The sequence below is a fragment of the Electrophorus electricus genome, chromosome 4 (genome assembly GCF_041902795.1).
Source record: "Electrophorus electricus isolate QZ-2024a chromosome 4, ASM4190279v1, whole genome shotgun sequence".
Lineage (NCBI taxonomy): Eukaryota > Metazoa > Chordata > Actinopteri > Gymnotiformes > Gymnotidae > Electrophorus > Electrophorus electricus.
Genome location: NC_137500.1, coordinates 38,459,664 through 38,478,078, shown reverse-complemented (window position 1 = coordinate 38,478,078; position 18,415 = coordinate 38,459,664). Strand labels below are relative to the sequence as shown.

At 42.5% G+C, this 18,415-nt stretch overlaps 1 protein-coding gene across 2 annotated transcripts; it reads right to left on the bottom strand.

Annotated features, from left to right (window-relative positions):
* Positions 1-1,417: 1,417 nt before the first annotated feature.
* On the bottom strand, positions 1,418-17,058 carry dlx1a (distal-less homeobox 1a). Of its 2 annotated transcripts, XM_081713688.1 has the most exons (4): positions 16,965-17,058; positions 12,757-12,862; positions 3,200-3,399; positions 1,418-2,740 (listed from the first exon to the last, which is right to left on the bottom strand). In XM_081713688.1, exons 1-4 carry the CDS (start codon positions 16,983-16,985, stop codon positions 2,489-2,491), a joined length of 579 nt encoding a protein of 192 aa, XP_081569814.1. In that variant the 5' UTR covers positions 16,986-17,058; the 3' UTR covers positions 1,418-2,488. The 2 variants fall into 2 exon arrangements, with proteins under 2 accessions (XP_081569814.1, XP_026883341.1); XM_027027540.3 differs by lacking the exons at positions 12,757-12,862; positions 16,965-17,058 and adding an exon at positions 3,677-4,569.
* Between the last annotated feature and the right edge of the window lie 1,357 nt (positions 17,059-18,415).

Here is an 18,415-nt window from a genome sequence, read left to right as displayed (position 1 = left end):
AGAGCGTGGTCCATCTTTAAGATCTCAACTGAACTTTTTGTGCCACGAGGTTGGCCCCCTCTTCGCTCGAGAGCGCACCGCTCGGCCTTTCCTGCTCCAGTAAAAAAAAAATAGCGCGAGACCATCTTTGCTGGCACCACATGAAGCGCGTCAAAATTTGTCAGAATAATTATTGCTCCAACACACACACACACACACACACACACACACACACACACACACACGCACACACACGCACACACACACACACACACACACACACACACACACACACACACACACACACACACACGCACGCACACACGCACACGACTTGTAAGGTCCTCTATAAAATACGCTAGTCTACTGAGTCCTACTGCTTGGGCACAAGCGCATGAAATTATGTTAGCAATATCTGATCCGCCATGGCGGATCAGATTAGTTATTAACTGTGTCGTCCTAAATATACACTGGTAGTCGACTAGGGCTGCTAAAAAAAATATTTTATTTATTTATTATTTTAATGTGTTTAAGTATTTTAAACACATTAAGAAAATTTTGTTAGTCATATTCGAGAAAAGTATTTAAACTGTGCATAAAAATAGAAGATAAGCGCAATGGAGATATGGACATCACTGTAGCCCAAACGATTAGTTCACTAGCTCAGCAGGCTTCAGTGTTCGGTAAAAGCGCAGTTAAACTATCAGCCACAAACAAGATGTCCTTTGAACTTTTCACTTTTTCTTAGACCGATCCTCCGCGAGCCCCCTACCCCCTCCACCGGCCGCAGCGCTCGCGGCACCTGTCTCGCACTCAATTATTCACTTAACACAAACCAGTGCTCTTCGAGCCATTCAGCCTCGAGACGAGGTTTGTTCGAGCCATACAAGAGCAGAAAGGAGCTTATAGCGGCTAAACGATAGTGAAAGGAAACAAGTACCCTTACTGTGGGGAGATTTACAGTGTTAGAGAAACCAACACACGATTAATCGGCGGTTCAGATAGGAATAAAACATCTTTAAGGGCATTGGGTAGATTCGGTATAATTGCGGTAGAGAGAAGATATCGCTCCGATATAATATATCTAACAGCCTTAGATATATTATAATTTCAGTAGGCCTAAATGCTGCAGCTACGCCTCTACTTTTAAATTGGTGATATAGCCGAGTCTTTTAATATAATGTGGCATTTTAGTAACATATGCGTGGATCTACTTCAAATAAGAAACAAGAATAAAAATATGATAAAAATATGAAGTCTGTTGCAAATTGTTTTTATGAGCTGTAAACGAAGTAAAAGCGTACGCAATCAATCGTAAACATCATTTAAGACCTCACCAATTAGTATGTCTGCTTGGAAAATGTTTTACGCTCGGCGTTGTCTCGTTATTTGGATATTCGTAGCAAGTTGCAATGACAATGACATTTGTAAAAGTTCATTGAAAAGGAGAATTTTACTGTCATAGTTTACACATTGTACACGACTCCAAGGAACAAAACAATAAATTAATCTGACCAATATAAAACTATTTTGCTATGTAGAATGCTAAACACATGAATTTGTAATAAACATACCCAGATTAAATTCTTTTCACATCGTTAACAACACAATCTAAAATTGGCCATTTCTGTACATTAACTATCGACACTTCCCTAGCGCGAGAGATCCGCTTGTCACTGGCGCCGTTTTGCACGCGAATACGAACCACTCGGGTTAACAAATTGCTCTCAAATTTGAGTGAAGTGTTGCTCACTTTAGTGCAGCCTCTTCATTTAAAGAACATTCATTTTAAATAAAACATATAAACCGACATAAACAAAATCTAAATAAGTTACTTTAAATAAACACACCCAAAAAATATTAATTCATAAAGACTTTCTCTTTGGAATCAGGAAAATCAGCCCTTCGCATGATTTTACCTATACTGTTCCAAATAGGCCGCGTGCCCATGACAGAGCGCGTGTCAGCTCATTCACCCTTCCTTGAAAAGAAAAAGCTAAATGTTGTATTTTTGTGTTGCTCTTAAAACCGACATTACTCTGATCAAACGCCCGATTATTATATCGTTTCTTTCGGGGACTCTAAATCTTGAGAAATCAATTCCTTTGTTGCAATTTACTTGGTAAAAATGATCAATCTGAAGAATGTTTTACTTGTTAGAGTTATATTTTTACACACAGTTAAATGTCACGTTAGAAAGAATGAGAACAGCAGCTTCGTTTGACCCACTTTCACGGCAATCCCGTTTTGTTTCTGTGGCGGACCACTCTAAAAGGCCAATCTTGCTCCTCCGACGCTGGAGTTTGTGTCTCAGTCTCTAAGTATCCAGGCTAGTCTGTCGTTGTGAGTGCTGCGTCGTCTGGCAGCGGTGGGAGGGCGCTCCGGATCACGTCTGTACTAGGCTGTGGAAGGCCCGCGCGCAATACAAGGCCGCGCCGGGCGGCTGGCCCGTGTGGTCCCCTGAACTGGGCCCTCCGTGAGGAAGGGCGGGGTTGTTTCAGCAGTCACTTCACATGAGTTGCGGCTGCTGCATAGAGTCTTGGTGCGTTGTGGGATACCAGGAGGTGTAACTTGGGATGTACGAGCTTGGCGTGCCCACAGACGTTTTAACGGTTGCGGTGGAGTTCCAGACCGGCGCTACGGATGGAGATCCGGTGGACAGTCCGCGGCCATTGGCCAGTGCGTTTGTGTCTATCGTTCCTCCGCCTTGCTTCATCAGTTTCTTAAACTTGGATCGTTTGTTCTGAAACCAGATCTTTACCTGCAGGAAAAGACCAGTTTTAGTATAGCACCTAACAGGTTTACGACGACCAACATCGCAGACCAGCATTGCTGCGTATCGAGATTAAAAACAAACTACGTACCGTTAAACGGATTACAAATCAATTTGTAACAATTCACTTACAATAAATACATACGTAAACAGAGCATATAATGCGTCATCACATCCAATAATAATAAAAATACAAGCACACAGGCCAGTTGCAACAAAAACTACAACTGAAAAACGTCTTAACGAGTGAATGGATTTTTCTTACTGGATTTTGAAAATCCCAACACAGAGGCCTACTTATTACAAGTTAAAAGTGTATTATTATTTTTACATTGTAGTGTACCAAAGCATGCAAGTGAAAAAACGGTAAAACGGTTTTGTATCGTCGCACCTGGACGATAATTTGACAAAATCCCCACCAAGCCTGTGCAGAAACGATAAACTCGCCTGTGTTTGCGTGAGACCTAGAGACGCGGCGAGCTCCGCTCGCTCCGGCAGCGCGAGGTACTGTGTCTGCTGGAATCTGCGGTTGAGCGCCTGCAGCTGAAGACTGGAGTATATAGTCCGGGGTTTGCGAATCTTTTTCCCCTTCCCGTTGAACCGAACTTCTCCACCTTCTACCACTGTGTTTTTCTCCGTTTCTGGTGCTGAGGGATTAAAAAAAAAGAAACAGTCCTCATCACATCACTGGTTGAGTTACAGTCTCTAAGATGGTCCTGTCGCGCGGCGCGCATCACTGCGCTAGTTTTACAGCCTGCAGTTTAGGTATAATTACCCATAATTGCATACATTGTTTATAGCATTACGCAATAAATAATTACCAAGCCTAATACCCGCACATCTGGGCTACTCCGGTCCAACGTTCTCACAGTGCGCTGAAAAAAAGAAACGGACGTTTAAGTTAGAGTAACAAGCGTTTCTTACCTGTGTCCTCTAATCGCGTCTGCGTTAATGCCGTGCTGTTTTGGTAAGTCTGCACGCTACTAAGGTATGGGCTCGAGGAATGGCTACCGACAGAGTTGACATATGGATAACCCAGCGATCTGGGGAAGGACGGAGCAGGGCTGTACGAACTGTCGTGCTGCGGGTGACCGGCAGAATGTAAACAGTGCATTGAATAATGTCCATGAGACATAGATGAAGGCGACATTTGCTGACTTGGTGGCCCAAATTCCATGAAAACGTTCTTTCCTGAGACAGGGCTATTTAGACTCTCTGGTATTGTAGTCATTGTCATGTCTTCAGGCGAATCTCTCTCTCTTCTGCTTTTTTGTTTTCTTCTACGATCTCAGTGAAGGATGGATCCCAATTTAAGCTCAACTGATTTTTTCACTTTCCATTCATAAGAAAATGTAGTTTGTCTCTGTGAAAAGTCTAGGTGTGATGCAGTGGATCTACACAAACTCGCTCAAACGTTTGAATCAGGGAATCATGAATATTTATCAAAGGTGGTCGCTGATTGGTCCACTCGCTCCAAGAATGGTGGGGATTGGCGATCCCGGGGTAGGGTCCGAGGAATATGATAAACTCAAGAAATAAGACAAACCTTAGACCCAGTTGTTCAATGCTAAAAAGGAAATTCAGGGGGTGGGTCGTGGAGGAAGGTTTTTTACGTGGAGGAGTCACAACTAAAGCGCAAATCCCTTAACAGCATGTTTACAAACATTTTTCTCGAACCCGAAAAATAAATGGTTCACACGTACTAAAACATCGGTAATATTCTGATATATAAAATGCCATTTGATTTCTATTATCAACTGTCATTTCTGACTAAAATTTGAATTCAATTTGGTTTATTTATAATTGTTTAATTTACTTCTACTTATGAAACTAAATTAAAAAAAAAACATATCAAGTGTATTTGTCAAACCAGGGCAAACAAACAGAAATAATCCATGGAAGTTCTGCATATAAGGAAAGCCTATATACATAGGAAGAATAATTAATATTGTTATTATTGTTATTTTTGTTGTTGTATTAGTATCACTAGTACTAATACAGTTGTTGACAATGACAATGGTGTAGTTATCATTATTATTATTATAATAAATTATTATTATTATTATTATTACTACTACTAATAATAATAACAATAATAGTAATAATAATAATAGTGCTATCCTACATAAAAAACAAAACAATATAACAATTAAACAAGAACACTATATTTAATTGCCATTTTCAGAAATAACTTTTTATGCCCTCTAAAGACTATACAAATATGATTAAATACAGTATTAAATAGTCTGTTGTTTTTGTCTGCGTCCTTATTGTTTCGGGGACAGATGTATTACTTACGGCTTCATTTGATTAAATGCTAGTCTCAAGTGCTCGGAGCCACAGCTGAAACCAGTTCAATTTGCATAACACTGTTGTTTAATTTTCATACGCATAATTAGCCATATATTTAACACTTCCACTGGCATGCAGATTCAAATCACTCAGAACCAATGAGCGACCGTAAACGCACCTGGGCTAAATTCTGCATTTCTGTCACAGCTAAAATATTGCTGCCAAATAATTGCGTCGCCCCCCACCAGTGCTACCGATAACTGAACATACCAAATATTATAGATTAGTTTGAATCTTTTTGTATAGTAATCACATTTGCACAGGTACTGCCCGCATAATATTCCCCTTGAATTTAACGAGATATAATACAAATTCCTTGTTTCTGAGATTTGAACCATCACTACCTGTATTATCCATCACATCAATGTATCTCGTGGTTTAAATGTGACAGGCACAAAGATGTATCTATTTATAGGTGGTGATGACCTGCGCCGTGAACTCTGAGTATTCAGAAAAAAAGACCAGATAAGAGAAGTGCTGAAACAGCAGACAAGCTCACGTTTCTTGACCACATGTTAAGCGGTTAGGAATAACCGAAACATGTTTGTTTTATGCCAGGAGTACTAGAGCTATAAACTGCACTCACGGTAAGTTCTCTTCTGAAACGACCGAGTTCGCGTGAAAATCCTTCACGCAGATCGGCTTGATATTAAAGAGCATCGCATATATTCGGGTGTCATTCTTAGAATAATGCTACATGGCATCTAAATATATTTACATAGCCTAAAAGTCGTTTCCAGACAACCGATCATTTAGAGATATGTCAGAGTGTGATGAAAGTTAGAAATGTGCCAAGCTCTTCTGACCATAAATGCTTTTCACCACGTGCACCATGTTTTGTCCCCACAGGAGTGTATTAATCCCTCCAAAATGGCAAACACACGTCGCTGCCCGTTATGTTTACTCAGCATGTTATTTAATTTGATTTCTTATAGATTTATATGTCTGTTTGTCATATGTAATCCACCAGATTTAGCTTTCTCACAGAGGATATTACCATTCTAGAAACTTGCAGGAGGTCCAAGCTACACGGAGACCTCTAGGGATTTCGGTATGACGCACGCGAAGGTGTCAACAGAAACAGTGAGCAGAAGTGTTTTGCTAACAGATCGGTACACTCACCGGTTTGTAAATTAACATTTCTCATGCGAAATATGGAGATTTGAAAAATGAATTTGGTTTGTTTTTAACCAAACCATAAAAAAATCTACAATTTGAATGAATATTCAATAAAGTGGTCCAGTGACAAAGTCTTAGTGATCACCTCCCCCGGTTTAGTGCTTTTGAAATTAAAGTTTCAAAGTAGCTTCATCAAGCAGGTGAGAAAGAAAACCGGTCATACCATTGCGCGCGCCATCCCGGTGAAAACGGCGGAAGCGGGTCACACCTCCGGACCTTCGTTTTATTTTCACTGTCGCTCTCTTCTAGTCGCCCTGACGGGGGAGAAACGCAACTGAGTCCCTACCAGTCCCCGCTTGCCTACTCCAAATCTCCACGTGAATTACAAATTAACGTTAGTTAAATTCCGTTACTCTCACAATTAACTTAATTACGCAAGTGAACAGTACAGCAAGACACGGCAGCACGCAGTAATGCCACCGCTACCAGCACGACCACCGAGTCCTCTGCACTGACGGCCACGTTCAACAATTTCTGTATGATATCCCCTCAAAATCGCTTCAAAATTGTCCAATTTAAAGCAATTTGTATTTGGAATTACATTCACAAACTACCTTACAAAGATCCTTTATCAATAGCGAAAATAATAACAGTATTACAACCAACAATTATCATGATTTAGAGGTGAGGGAAGATTTTACATGTAGCGTACTTCATGGTTGAGACTGATAACTGTGATTATTGTACCCGATTATGGTATCTAAGACTGAAATTGATGTGTAGCCTGCATATGCACCCTACTTTATAACAGATGACAGATGTTGTCTACAGTCAATTTCATAAACAATAAGAAGAAAACATAGTTCAATATTGATTATAACGTTATTTGTTTAAAAATGATTAAAATAATAGCCCACAAGAAGACAAATAAAACAGTGTCAGAATGCGACATAATGCAATCTCTCACACGATATATATCACATAGTCAGCGAACTGTTTTGCTAGGTGGAGAATAAATGTACAATGTACAATATCTTTTTAGAAAATGACGCGTAAAATGAAAAGCTAGGTTTTAGGAACACACACACACACACACACACACACACACACACGAACAAAATAATAAATAAAAATCACTAATATTCTTATATTTTACGTATACATCCAATAGGACTACGTCTAGATGCATCTGTCCAAAAATATTAACAACAGATAATTAAATAAATGACTGAATGAGTAAATGAAAGCGAGAATGAATGAATGAATGAATAATCATATATAAACTTTTGAGATTATTAAATACACATGGGACACACCACGACAGCGGTTAAAAACATCATGACGTTCCTCTCACTTTGGTTCCGATACCGCGACATAGAGATAATTTAAATGAAAGTCATTTCTGTAATTTTTAGTGACGCAGCTGCAATTGAGCGCGTGGCTATGGCTTTTTTTACGGTTTGTCTCCGCGTAATTACATCGCACGAGCTAAACATGGCCACGTGTTCGCTTTCACCACCGCAGCACTGATAACCTCTAAATCTAAAGGCTCTAAAATAAGGTGCTTCGCCAGGGGGAAAAAAAGCACATTCGAAAACAGGAAATGACATTCGAAAGGACAAAAACCAAAGGGAAGTGACATGCTTGCGTTCTTTAAACACCTGCTGTGCTGCACCGATTCAGTGTTCCGGCCCGTTCAGCCTGTGTTTGTGTGCGAAGGGTCCCCATCTTAGACACAAACACCAAGACGAGCAAACACCTCACTGACAAAACCAGGTCTCACCAACGCAGCATGAAATGAGCCTAAGATATCCGTCCTTAAAGTAAAACCTGATCCGATTGTAAAGGGACTTCCGATTTCAAGGCCAGAGTAAATTCCAGTCAATCTCTGATTAGTTTCTGTTATTGGTGGCCCAGGATTCACTGGGATTTAATTGTTTCAGTATGAAGCAGGCACACTCATCATAGTTACTCTAGTCTTTACGACGTATGAGTGTCCGCAAGTCGCACACAACAAATCAGAACCCAAACAAATGGAGACGTATCACAAAAGCTATTGACAGATTATTGTGAAACACCATCATATAATAAGGGAACTGAAATAATAATAATGATAATTGCTCCTTGCTTGCTCAAATCAGCCCAATAAGCAAAATTGGTGAGACTTTTGGATTTTAGTTTGTGTACATACTGCTGAAGAACTCGTTAGCAGCAGACACGGGACATCTAAAGCCTGTGCCAAGCCCAACACAATGAGCAAAAAACTTCAGACTGGGTTTGCAAAGGATTCACAGATATGGATTAACGGTCCCTCACAACAAATATTCTGAGGTTTAAAGCATGATCAATTGAATATGGTTGTAGAGGCTTTCTATACTGTTTATTTTCAAACTTTATTTAAACAAGCAGAAGAACAAGTCCTTATTTATAGAATGGAGTGTTTGATTTGAGATCGATGCCTCTGATGTACAGCAGGTCTGCTTCTGTTGCCCTTCCATGCTCCATGTGTTAGGCTAACACAAACAGCATGGCAACTCTGCTGTCCCTATTGTTATACTGAAGTCACTCATCATTTTACAATTGAAGTTAAGTACATGAAATAAAATACTCTTCTGTGATTTATGATGAGCACTTAACAATCATGAGCTCATTACCATTTTAGTAAAGGTAAATACACACACACACACACACACACACACACACAACATACTCACTCTCTCTCTCACACACACACACACACACACACACACACACACACACACACACATACTCACTCTCACACACACACACAACATACTCACTCTCTCTCTCTCACACACACACACACACACACACACACATACTCACACACACACACACACACACACACATACTCACTCTCACACACACACACACACACACACACACACACACACATACTCACTCACACACACACACACACATACTCTCACACACACACACACACACACACACATATACACATGCACACATACTCACACACACACATACTCTCTCTCTCTCACTCTCTCTCTCTCTCTCTCTCTCTCTCTCTCTCTCTCTCTCTCACTTACACACACACATACACGCACACACACATACTCACAAATCTGTGCACACACACAGAAACACACACAATCTCTACACGTTTTTAAGGATGGCACACACCAGTGCACTGGTGCACATTTAAAGAATGGCAAGGGAAAAAGATAAGATCTCAGATGGATTATCCCTCTTCACAAATTTGGATTGAACAAATCCTCCTTAAGTGTGGCAATATAAAAAAGCATTAACTCCACATTAACATAAACAGCTTGGATGAGCCAATAAATTCCTTGTTCTCCATTTGGACATGAGTGTTTACACTGAGATTTGTAACAATTACACCTTATATACTAGGGCGGGGGAGGGGAGCAGGCAAAATGTGATCTGATGTAATGATTCATATTTAGTGTTTTTGATCAGGCATATGGGGAGAGAAGGCGTTTTACTGGACAGCGTTCTAGTCTGGATCACCACTGGGTGACTTAAGCGCGGCTTTCCTCAATTTGCCGCTCCAGTGAGCTCCAATAAACAGAGAGAAGTGGCAGCTTGTTCTGCAGAGCAACATGAGAGAGGAGAAGGTAAACACGCAGCGTGTCCAGCCTCCGTCAAACAATATACAGCCATTAGGGATTGTGTTAAATATATACATGTTGCTTGGATCGGAAAATAGCCTGTTTAAAGCTATTGATTTTATTCACAGTGACAAACATGCAAAATATGCAAAATATATAACAGTGCTAATTCATGGCATGGTTGTAGTGTGATGAAGACTTATTTATAACCAAACACTGGAAATAGACCAAACAAGTAACCTATTTTTAGTATTATTTTCTGAGATTTTGTAGTAGCCTCATGGTTGATTATTTCACAATTTATATTTGTGTTTTTAATCAATTTATTAATACACATTTATCATTATTCTTCTCATAAGCTATACTGTCAACAAGAAGTGCTCTTTAAGAATAAATAACTATAAGAATATATTCTCCTGCCAGAAAAAAATTCTCCCATAAAAATCATTTTTAAATCAGGCTTTGGCCTATTTGGTGTCTGCAAAAAAAAAAGCTCACAAAAGTTCCCTAAATCTGGATTAGTTCTTCTCTGTTTACACAGATTGTGGAAGATCCACTACTGTACCTGACTGTTAAATAAAACATTTTAGGGCAGCTAAATCTTAACAAATCAATAGTTGTCATCTGGTTACTAAATAATAGCATTAAGACTTCCCTAACTAATGACACGGGAGAGACAGGTTTCTCCATCGGCAGGGTTTGTGGGCTGTGGTTGAGTGAGGGACCTTGAGCTGTGCTGAGCTCTCCTCAGCTGGCCACACTCAGGCCACAGTGGGAGAGAGTTAAAGGGGAGCTCTACCTCACGGCTCTTCTGGGAGACCAGACAGAAATAATTGTCTCCAGACCGGGCCAGTGGTTCACACCTGCAAACAGAAAACAGAAACAGCAACAGAAACACACACACACACACACACACACACACACACACACACACATCCACCGGCACACAAAAACTCACATGCTCGTACACACACACACACACACACACACACGCACGCATGCACACACACACACACACACACACACACACACACACACACACACCCACCGGCACACAAAAACTCACATGCTCGTACACACACACACACACACACACACACACACACACACACACACGCAAGCATGCACACACATACACACACACACACACACACACTCACACACACACACACACACACACACACACACACACACACACACACACACACACACACACACACACACACACACACACACACCGAGCTGCAATCAAAGAGTTCTACTCCAAAAAAAGGGAAGCACACAAAACAGCAAGAGAAGCATAAGTGCTCTTTTTTATTTATGATTTTTTTTTAGGGGTAGAAATTTTAATTTAATTTTACAAATGAAAATTCAGTTATGATGAAATAATTACATTTTGAGGCAGTCTTTGTATTTTGGAAGAAGTTGTGAGATTTGCTACTCTAATTTCTTTGCTAGATTTTTACCACTTAGGTTTTAACATTTAGGCTTTAACAAGTTATTAGCATGTTAATAAGGAAATTAAGTTTGGGTTACTGACAAATATTGACCTTTTCATTGCATCATCTAAAATGCTGTAGTTTTTCAAATTCTATTTTGTTCATGACCAAAGTACCGCTAATGTCTCCCCCTTCCCCCTTCTCCGGAAATCTTGGAAAATGAGGGGTGAATAGATTTCATGATTATCAGAGCCAACAGGTTTATGACAGTGATGGTTTACGGTGGGTGAGTTAAAATGAGGGCTGACCGTCAGCGCTGCCGAGAACCCGCCTCTGCCTGCAAATCGACAGCTATCACTCACACGGCTAAACCACTGATGCAGGGCGTACTGGGGAGAGCCCAGCACACAGCTAGTGGTGCCACGGCATCCTTACACACACTCCACATACACCCTCCAAACATGGCTGTGACAGCCCCAGTAGCGCTCACCATTATCCCAGCAGCAGGGGTCAGAGAGACCTGCCCAGCTTCCCACCTGCCCTGAAATTGCCCTCCAAAATGACCAATTACCTGAGTTAGGTGCTACTCACAGGGAAAAAAAAAATCTATCCCAATAGATGGTGGTTACTTAATGTGTCAACAACGGAGAAATGAAATGGTTGTAAAATTGTCACTTGTCGTATTTTTTCCTTGTTGTGTCCACAGTCGAAGGGGTCGAGACAGGCAGTCATCAAATCTTCAAACTAGGCAGTAAATTAAAATCCATGAAAATCATCCTCGGACAAAACAAAAGCCTGCGTTCTGGGCTGCGACATGGCCAAGGCCTGACGAAGCTTTTAACCAGCCGGTATTCGTGGCGAGAGGCAGAAAGGGCACACACGCCACAATGTGGCCTAGCAAAACCGTTAACTTTTTTCACTGTTTTTCCCCCCTGATGCATTTTGAAACAATGTTTGATTACATGGCCACGAGGAAGCATCCTTTGTCCAATTAATTGCCTCGCAAATGGAGGAACATGCAAATTTCCCAATTAAATCATTTGCTGTGTGGGAGGACTCCGTGGCGCGGGCTACCGGGCCCTTTTAGGTTTTGTTAAGAGTTAAAGCCCCGAACAAAGGCAGAAAGAGGTCAGTCCTCGGCAACACCTGACTGCTCCGTCTCTTTCTCTTCCCCTTGATCCCTTCCGCCAGCCTGTCATTAGTCTTAATGATGGAAAATTGTCATGTTGATGTCTCTCCCTCTCTGGCCTCCCTTTTGGCCAGGCGCTCCCTTCTCTCCCTTCTCTGCCTCTTGCCCCCTCTTTCGCGCTCTCTCTCTTTTGTATAAGTAGTAGGTGGAAGCTCCATTTATTACAAAGTTCTTTTTGCCTAAAAGCCGGGGACGGTGCATTTGCAGTGCAGGGGAGAAAAGGCAGTGGATGCTCTTTCCATCACTGGGATAATTACCCCCACTGTGACCCTAATGGTGCGCCCCGCTCACCCGACGTCTCCTGCACGCGCCCAGCCGCTGTGCGCCGGGCCTCTCTGGCTCCTCTCCTCCTCTCCGCGCTCCTTGCCGCTCCTCTGCTCTCTCCTCTCCTGACGCCCTGTGTCAGGGAATATGAAAACCCCTATAATGAAACCATTTTGGCTGATGGGAAAAAAAAAGCAACTGGAGCTGCACTTGCTACAAAGGCGACTCAATTATATGAGTAATTGTGATAATTTTCCTTCCATTCACGGCTCTTTCTGAAAGGGAAGGAAGAGAGGGGAAAACAGAGAGATGCTGAAAGGGAAATTACACGGACAATGTGGAGCGTGAAAAACGTTACACGCACACACACACACCGAAAAAAAAGCACTGCAAGAAAAGTGCAAGACTATGAATAAATATGTTAATGTAGGTGGGCCGTACACACATACAGCCAATCTTAAAGAGGTGCAGGTAAACGCACAGAGACAGACAGATGATATAGATGACCACAGAGCAAATAATAGCATGATAAAAGTAGATGTGCAGCTGTCTGAAAATTAAACCTCTTTTTCCTCCCTATTGACAAAGCTGAGCTCCAGCAAAAGCACCTCAGTGGTTAGAGATCATTTGGAGAGCCATGACAGGAAAAAGGATAATTACCCTCCGGGAGAGGCAGGCGGACTGACGCGCCCTTAAGACGCTGGACTGAATGCAAGGGTTTGATAGGCGGCAGAAGGAATAATTTTGTGCTTTGCTTTCCCCTTTATTCTGTGGAACATGTTTTGTTGGGTGCAAGACAAGGCAGAAAGCTCCATGGAGTGCATTAAACCCTAGGTGTTCGCAAATATAAGGTTCCTCTGTCTATCAACTGGCACCTAGAGAACAACTCTTAAATGCATTAAAATGCCTCTTCTTTTCTGCCTGCAGACAGCCGTGCCAGTGAGATATGCATTAGGGTTTCTGCTTCGCCGCGGGAGCTGGGTTTCTCACACAACATGAGGGGCATTCTAGATCCGTCTTGCCGAAAAAGGACCAAACCCACAAATTGAGTCTCGCTTTGAGCAAGAAAAAAAAAAAAAATCACTGTGCTCCAGTTCATATAGTGATAGAGAATGATGCATATTCATAATCTAAACCGATTTTTAAATATTAGACATTTTACATTTGTTTTTTGTACATTATACATATCAATGAGTGCTGCATAGAGTGTACTGAGAAAATCACATGAAAAGCTAACGCTTTTATCTAGTGGCCTTCTGAAGACATTAATTTTAACACATATTGTAAATTAGGATTGTAAAGTATTGGCCTGTCAATAAAAATACAATAATAAATACCGATTAACAATACAATATGAATCTTCTGAATTTTAAATGGCATGACGTCATGTAATTTGACTGAATGTAATGCGTAACACTGTCAGACGTTAAAACCTACATCTGTAATATCACTATTCTTAAAAATTCATTTACATGAAATGAGGAAATGTTTCTGTAAAACCAGGTATACAAATGGACTTTTGTTCCAATACACAGAAATACATCACTGCTCAGTGAATTGATGTTATACCACCACTACCACTTCCACGAATCAACCGTGGCATGTGATAAATGTCTCCAAAGCCCTAACTACCTCTGCACCTGGGTAGCCTTGATTTATACCAAAGGAAAGCTGGTTTCAAATGCCACAAACACTACATCTCTTCATTCTCCTCTGTTCTTCTCTCCTTCTAGTGCTCTTTCCCTCCATCCTTAAACTGTTCCCACATGTATGACCCCCCCCCCCCCAAAAAAAAACCCCCCCCACCAAGCGTAGAGATCTGCAGCAATCTAGAAAAAGCTCTCCAGGCTTGGACCGCCATCTTACAGGCTGGCAGCTCAAACACTCAGATCAGACTCAGATGATGGCTCGCTGTCGGCCATCATGTCATCAGCCGCGCCCCACGGGCCCCTCTCTTCCGTCCCATTGGGCGCAGATGCCTCGAGGGCTCCTCGCTGGGCGTGATCAGGTACCCTGCCTGGTGGAGAGGGTGGCACACAACCAGGATCCCGACAGGAGGAGCCGCACACGTGCGCAGAACCTTCAAAACGGCGCTGCACAAGCAGGGTAACGCTCAGCGCGCACAGGCCGGCTCGGCCAATAGCGTCACAGAGACGCCCACGTGGTTGTAAGGTCATCTGATGGCAGCAGTTACAGAGCTGGACAAGAGATGTAACACCAGAACCTGAGAAAAAAATGAAGGCAGAAATGAGAGCCAGACCTCAGACAAAACTCAGCCGCTAAGAAACCGCCCCTGACGGACAGGCTGAAGGAGACTGATGATAACTCACTGTGGCGCTGCCAAACAAGACTGACCACATTACCTGAATCCTACCCAAGCCAGTAAGTACCAGCCAAAACCATTCCCACTAGAAAAGTTCCCAGAGATTAGAGAACAATGGCAGTTCATGGCAGACACCGCAGATGAGACGTGGGAATAACTGAAAATGAGCAAAGATAAAACTCTGACCAAATAAAACCTGTGATATTAGCCCATGAGGAAAAAATGCCACAATCTCTCAGGATCACTAACATCATGCACCATGCTAGTGAACGAAGCCTAAAGATATCTTCAACACACACACACACACACACACACACACACACACACACACACACACACACACACACAGTCATTAAAAACAGTGAAATATCGCAAATGACGAAGAGGAGAAATAATGTGTACAGATAAAGTCCATTTTTATTTCTAACAAATATTCTGAAAGATCAGATGTCATAACACATTATCAGACCATGGTACTGAGGGAGGCAGCTATAAATAAACACAGAGCATCGGGTCCGTTCTCTGACACTGTATCATGGCAGGAGCTGACCCTGTCAGACGCTCAGCAAACCAACTCTAAACAGCTATAAGCTATATCATTCTCATTTAGCAACAATATGTGAATATCTCTCCTTATTCATTTCTATCATAGTGGCATTCCCAAGGTCCAGTAAATCTAGAAAAGCCATTTGATCCCTTAAGTGAATTGTGGTGAATGTGGCATGAGTGTAATGGATTTAGGACTACTGCGCAAATCATAACTCTTCACAGAGGACCTGTAAATGTAATTACAAATGAAGTCTGAACAGCCTTGTAAATGTGCTGATGGTGCTTCTACAAAAGGGCAACTTGGGCGCAAAGTCTGCAAGAATGATCCGGGTAGATGGACAAAGGCGGAAATTTCTATCTCGTCTTTGGTCGTAATATCCAGTCCCTACTGCGTGTGAAAGGGGGCAGGCCGGACTACAGAGAGCAGCGCGAACATCCAAAGGCCATCCTAGAGATGTCCAGTGGCCGGGGCTTTTCTGCGCCGAGGCATCCCCAGCCGCAGTCAGGGGTTAAAGGTTTCCTAATGTGTCTGCGAGGCAGCGGGCTGTCAGCAGCTTTAATAAATACAGGGAGCAGTGTGGGAGAAAAGTGTATGTCTGTGCGGAGTGACACAGGCACAGACCAGCAGTGCCGATGGTTCCGCGCTAATGACAGAGCCGCGTAATGACAGAGCGCGCTCGCGAGCAGCAGGAAGAGGAAGATCAATCTGCAAGCAGAGACAGAGGTGGGGGGGGGGGGGGGGAGGAGAGGAGAGGAGAGGGGAGGGGGGCATGGGAGCGTGATTTTCTATTACACTCTCGCTCCATGTTAGCTCGCCTCGCTGTCTCTCTCACTCTGTCCCCGCGCCGCGTCTGAACGGTTAAAACGCGGCGGATCGATAACCATTACAGCTCCGCGCTGGCGTTGACACGTCGCGGCCTCGCTGACATTTCCCTCCAGCTGCTGTCCGGGCCTCTCTCTCTCTCTCTCCCTCTCTCTCTCTCCCTCCTGACTGCTGTCTCCACGCAGACATCGATCTCGGGGCGCAATATTCCATCTCGAGGGCTGATCCGGCACGCCCGGGGTTCAGCGGGGATTGAAAAACAGCACGTGGAGGGAGGGAGCGGAGGAAGGGGGATCGAGAGGTAAAATAAAATGAGAGGGAGGGAGTTACTAACCAGCTGCCAGAGCACGTGTAAACAGCGTATCCCTGTTCGCATTCCTCTTTCTCAATCTGTTTTTCCTGCGCTACCGACCACGCAAAAAAAGTCAATTAAAGCATATCCAAAAATAAAAAAGACCGCCCTGCAATATATTCTGAATTTACATACATTGCGCTATGGGCTTATTTATGTAGGCTCGTTAGAGAGAGAGAAATACTCACAGAGATCAGATTTGATAACATCTTTCACCCGAAGAGGATCACTGCAAACCGAGAGCCATAGCAAACAAAAACATTGGTAGCAATTTCAAAAGAGGGAGTTTCTGAGAAAGCTGGCCAAAGATAAACACAGAGGAAAAAAATAGCAGACAACATAAAATTAGCAGCAATTTAGGCTAATTTCTCTTTAATTGTCCTTCGGGACAAGAGTTAATCTACAAATCTCTCCATTTACCAGAAGCCATGGAGTAAAATAAAGAGTAGTGATTCAACAAAAAAGCCATTTTTCTCACAAACATCAGCACAAGGAGCGGATTATTACTGAGAGTAGAGGTTTCAGGCCAAAAACTAAATTATGTACTACAGCAAATTCATGTCAAACCAATGTTAGAAATCACTCTGAATTGAATAATGAACTTTTAAATCGTAGTAATCTATCGTGACCTCGTTTGCGTCGCACAGTGCACGTGCTAAACCTAACTAGCCCTATGTATTGCACAACTTGTCATTATCTTCTGCTATTTACCTCTGCGTACCCCACTCCTCACTTATATACCCCACTCTTCACGTATATACCCCACTCCTCACGTATATACCCCACTCCTCACTTATATACCCCACTCCTCACTTATATACCCCACTCCTCACTTATATACCCCACTCTTCACGTATATACCCCACTCCTCACTTATATACCCCACTCTTCACGTATATACCCCACTCCTCACGTATATACCCCACTCTTCACGTATATACCCCACTCCTCACGTATATACCCCACTCCTCACTTATATACCCCACTCCTCACTTATATACCCCACTCCTCACTTATATACCCCACTCTTCACGTATATACCCCACTCCTCACTTATATACCCCACTCTTCACGTATATACCCCACTCCTCACGTATATACCCCACTCCTCACTTATATACCCCACTCCTCACTTATATACCCCACTCTTCACGTATATACCCCACTCCTCACTTATATACCCCACTCTTCACGTATATACCCCACTCCTCACTTATATACCCCACTCTTCACGTATATACCCCACTCCTCACTTATATACCCCACTCTTCACGTATATACCCCACTCCTCACGTATATACCCCACTCCTCACATATATACTTCTCACATATATACCCCACCCCACATATATACCCCACTCCTCACTTATATACCCCACTCTTCACGTATATACCCCACTCCTCACGTATATACCCCACCCCTCACATATATACCCCACTCCTCACATATATACACCACCCCTCACATATATACTTCTCACATATATACCCCACCCCACTTATATACCCCACCCCTCACTTATATACCCCACTCCTCATGTATATACCCCACTCCTCACTTGAAAATATTGAGATAGTAGCTGTGTGTCTATGTTGCCAAGGAGGTAAGAAATGTAACTGTAAATAAGTGAATTCTAGG

Coding starts and splice junctions, on each gene's coding strand:
- dlx1a (XM_027027540.3), bottom strand. CDS start 3,989: ATGACAATGACTACAATACCAGAGAGTCTAAATAGCCCTGTCTCAGGA. Junction 3,400..3,676: donor GACGCGATTAGAGGACACAG/GTAAGAAACGCT, acceptor TTAATCCCTCAG/CACCAGAAACGGAGAAAAAC. Junction 2,741..3,199: donor TAGGTCTCACGCAAACACAG/GCGAGTTTATCG, acceptor CTTTTCCTGCAG/GTAAAGATCTGGTTTCAGAA.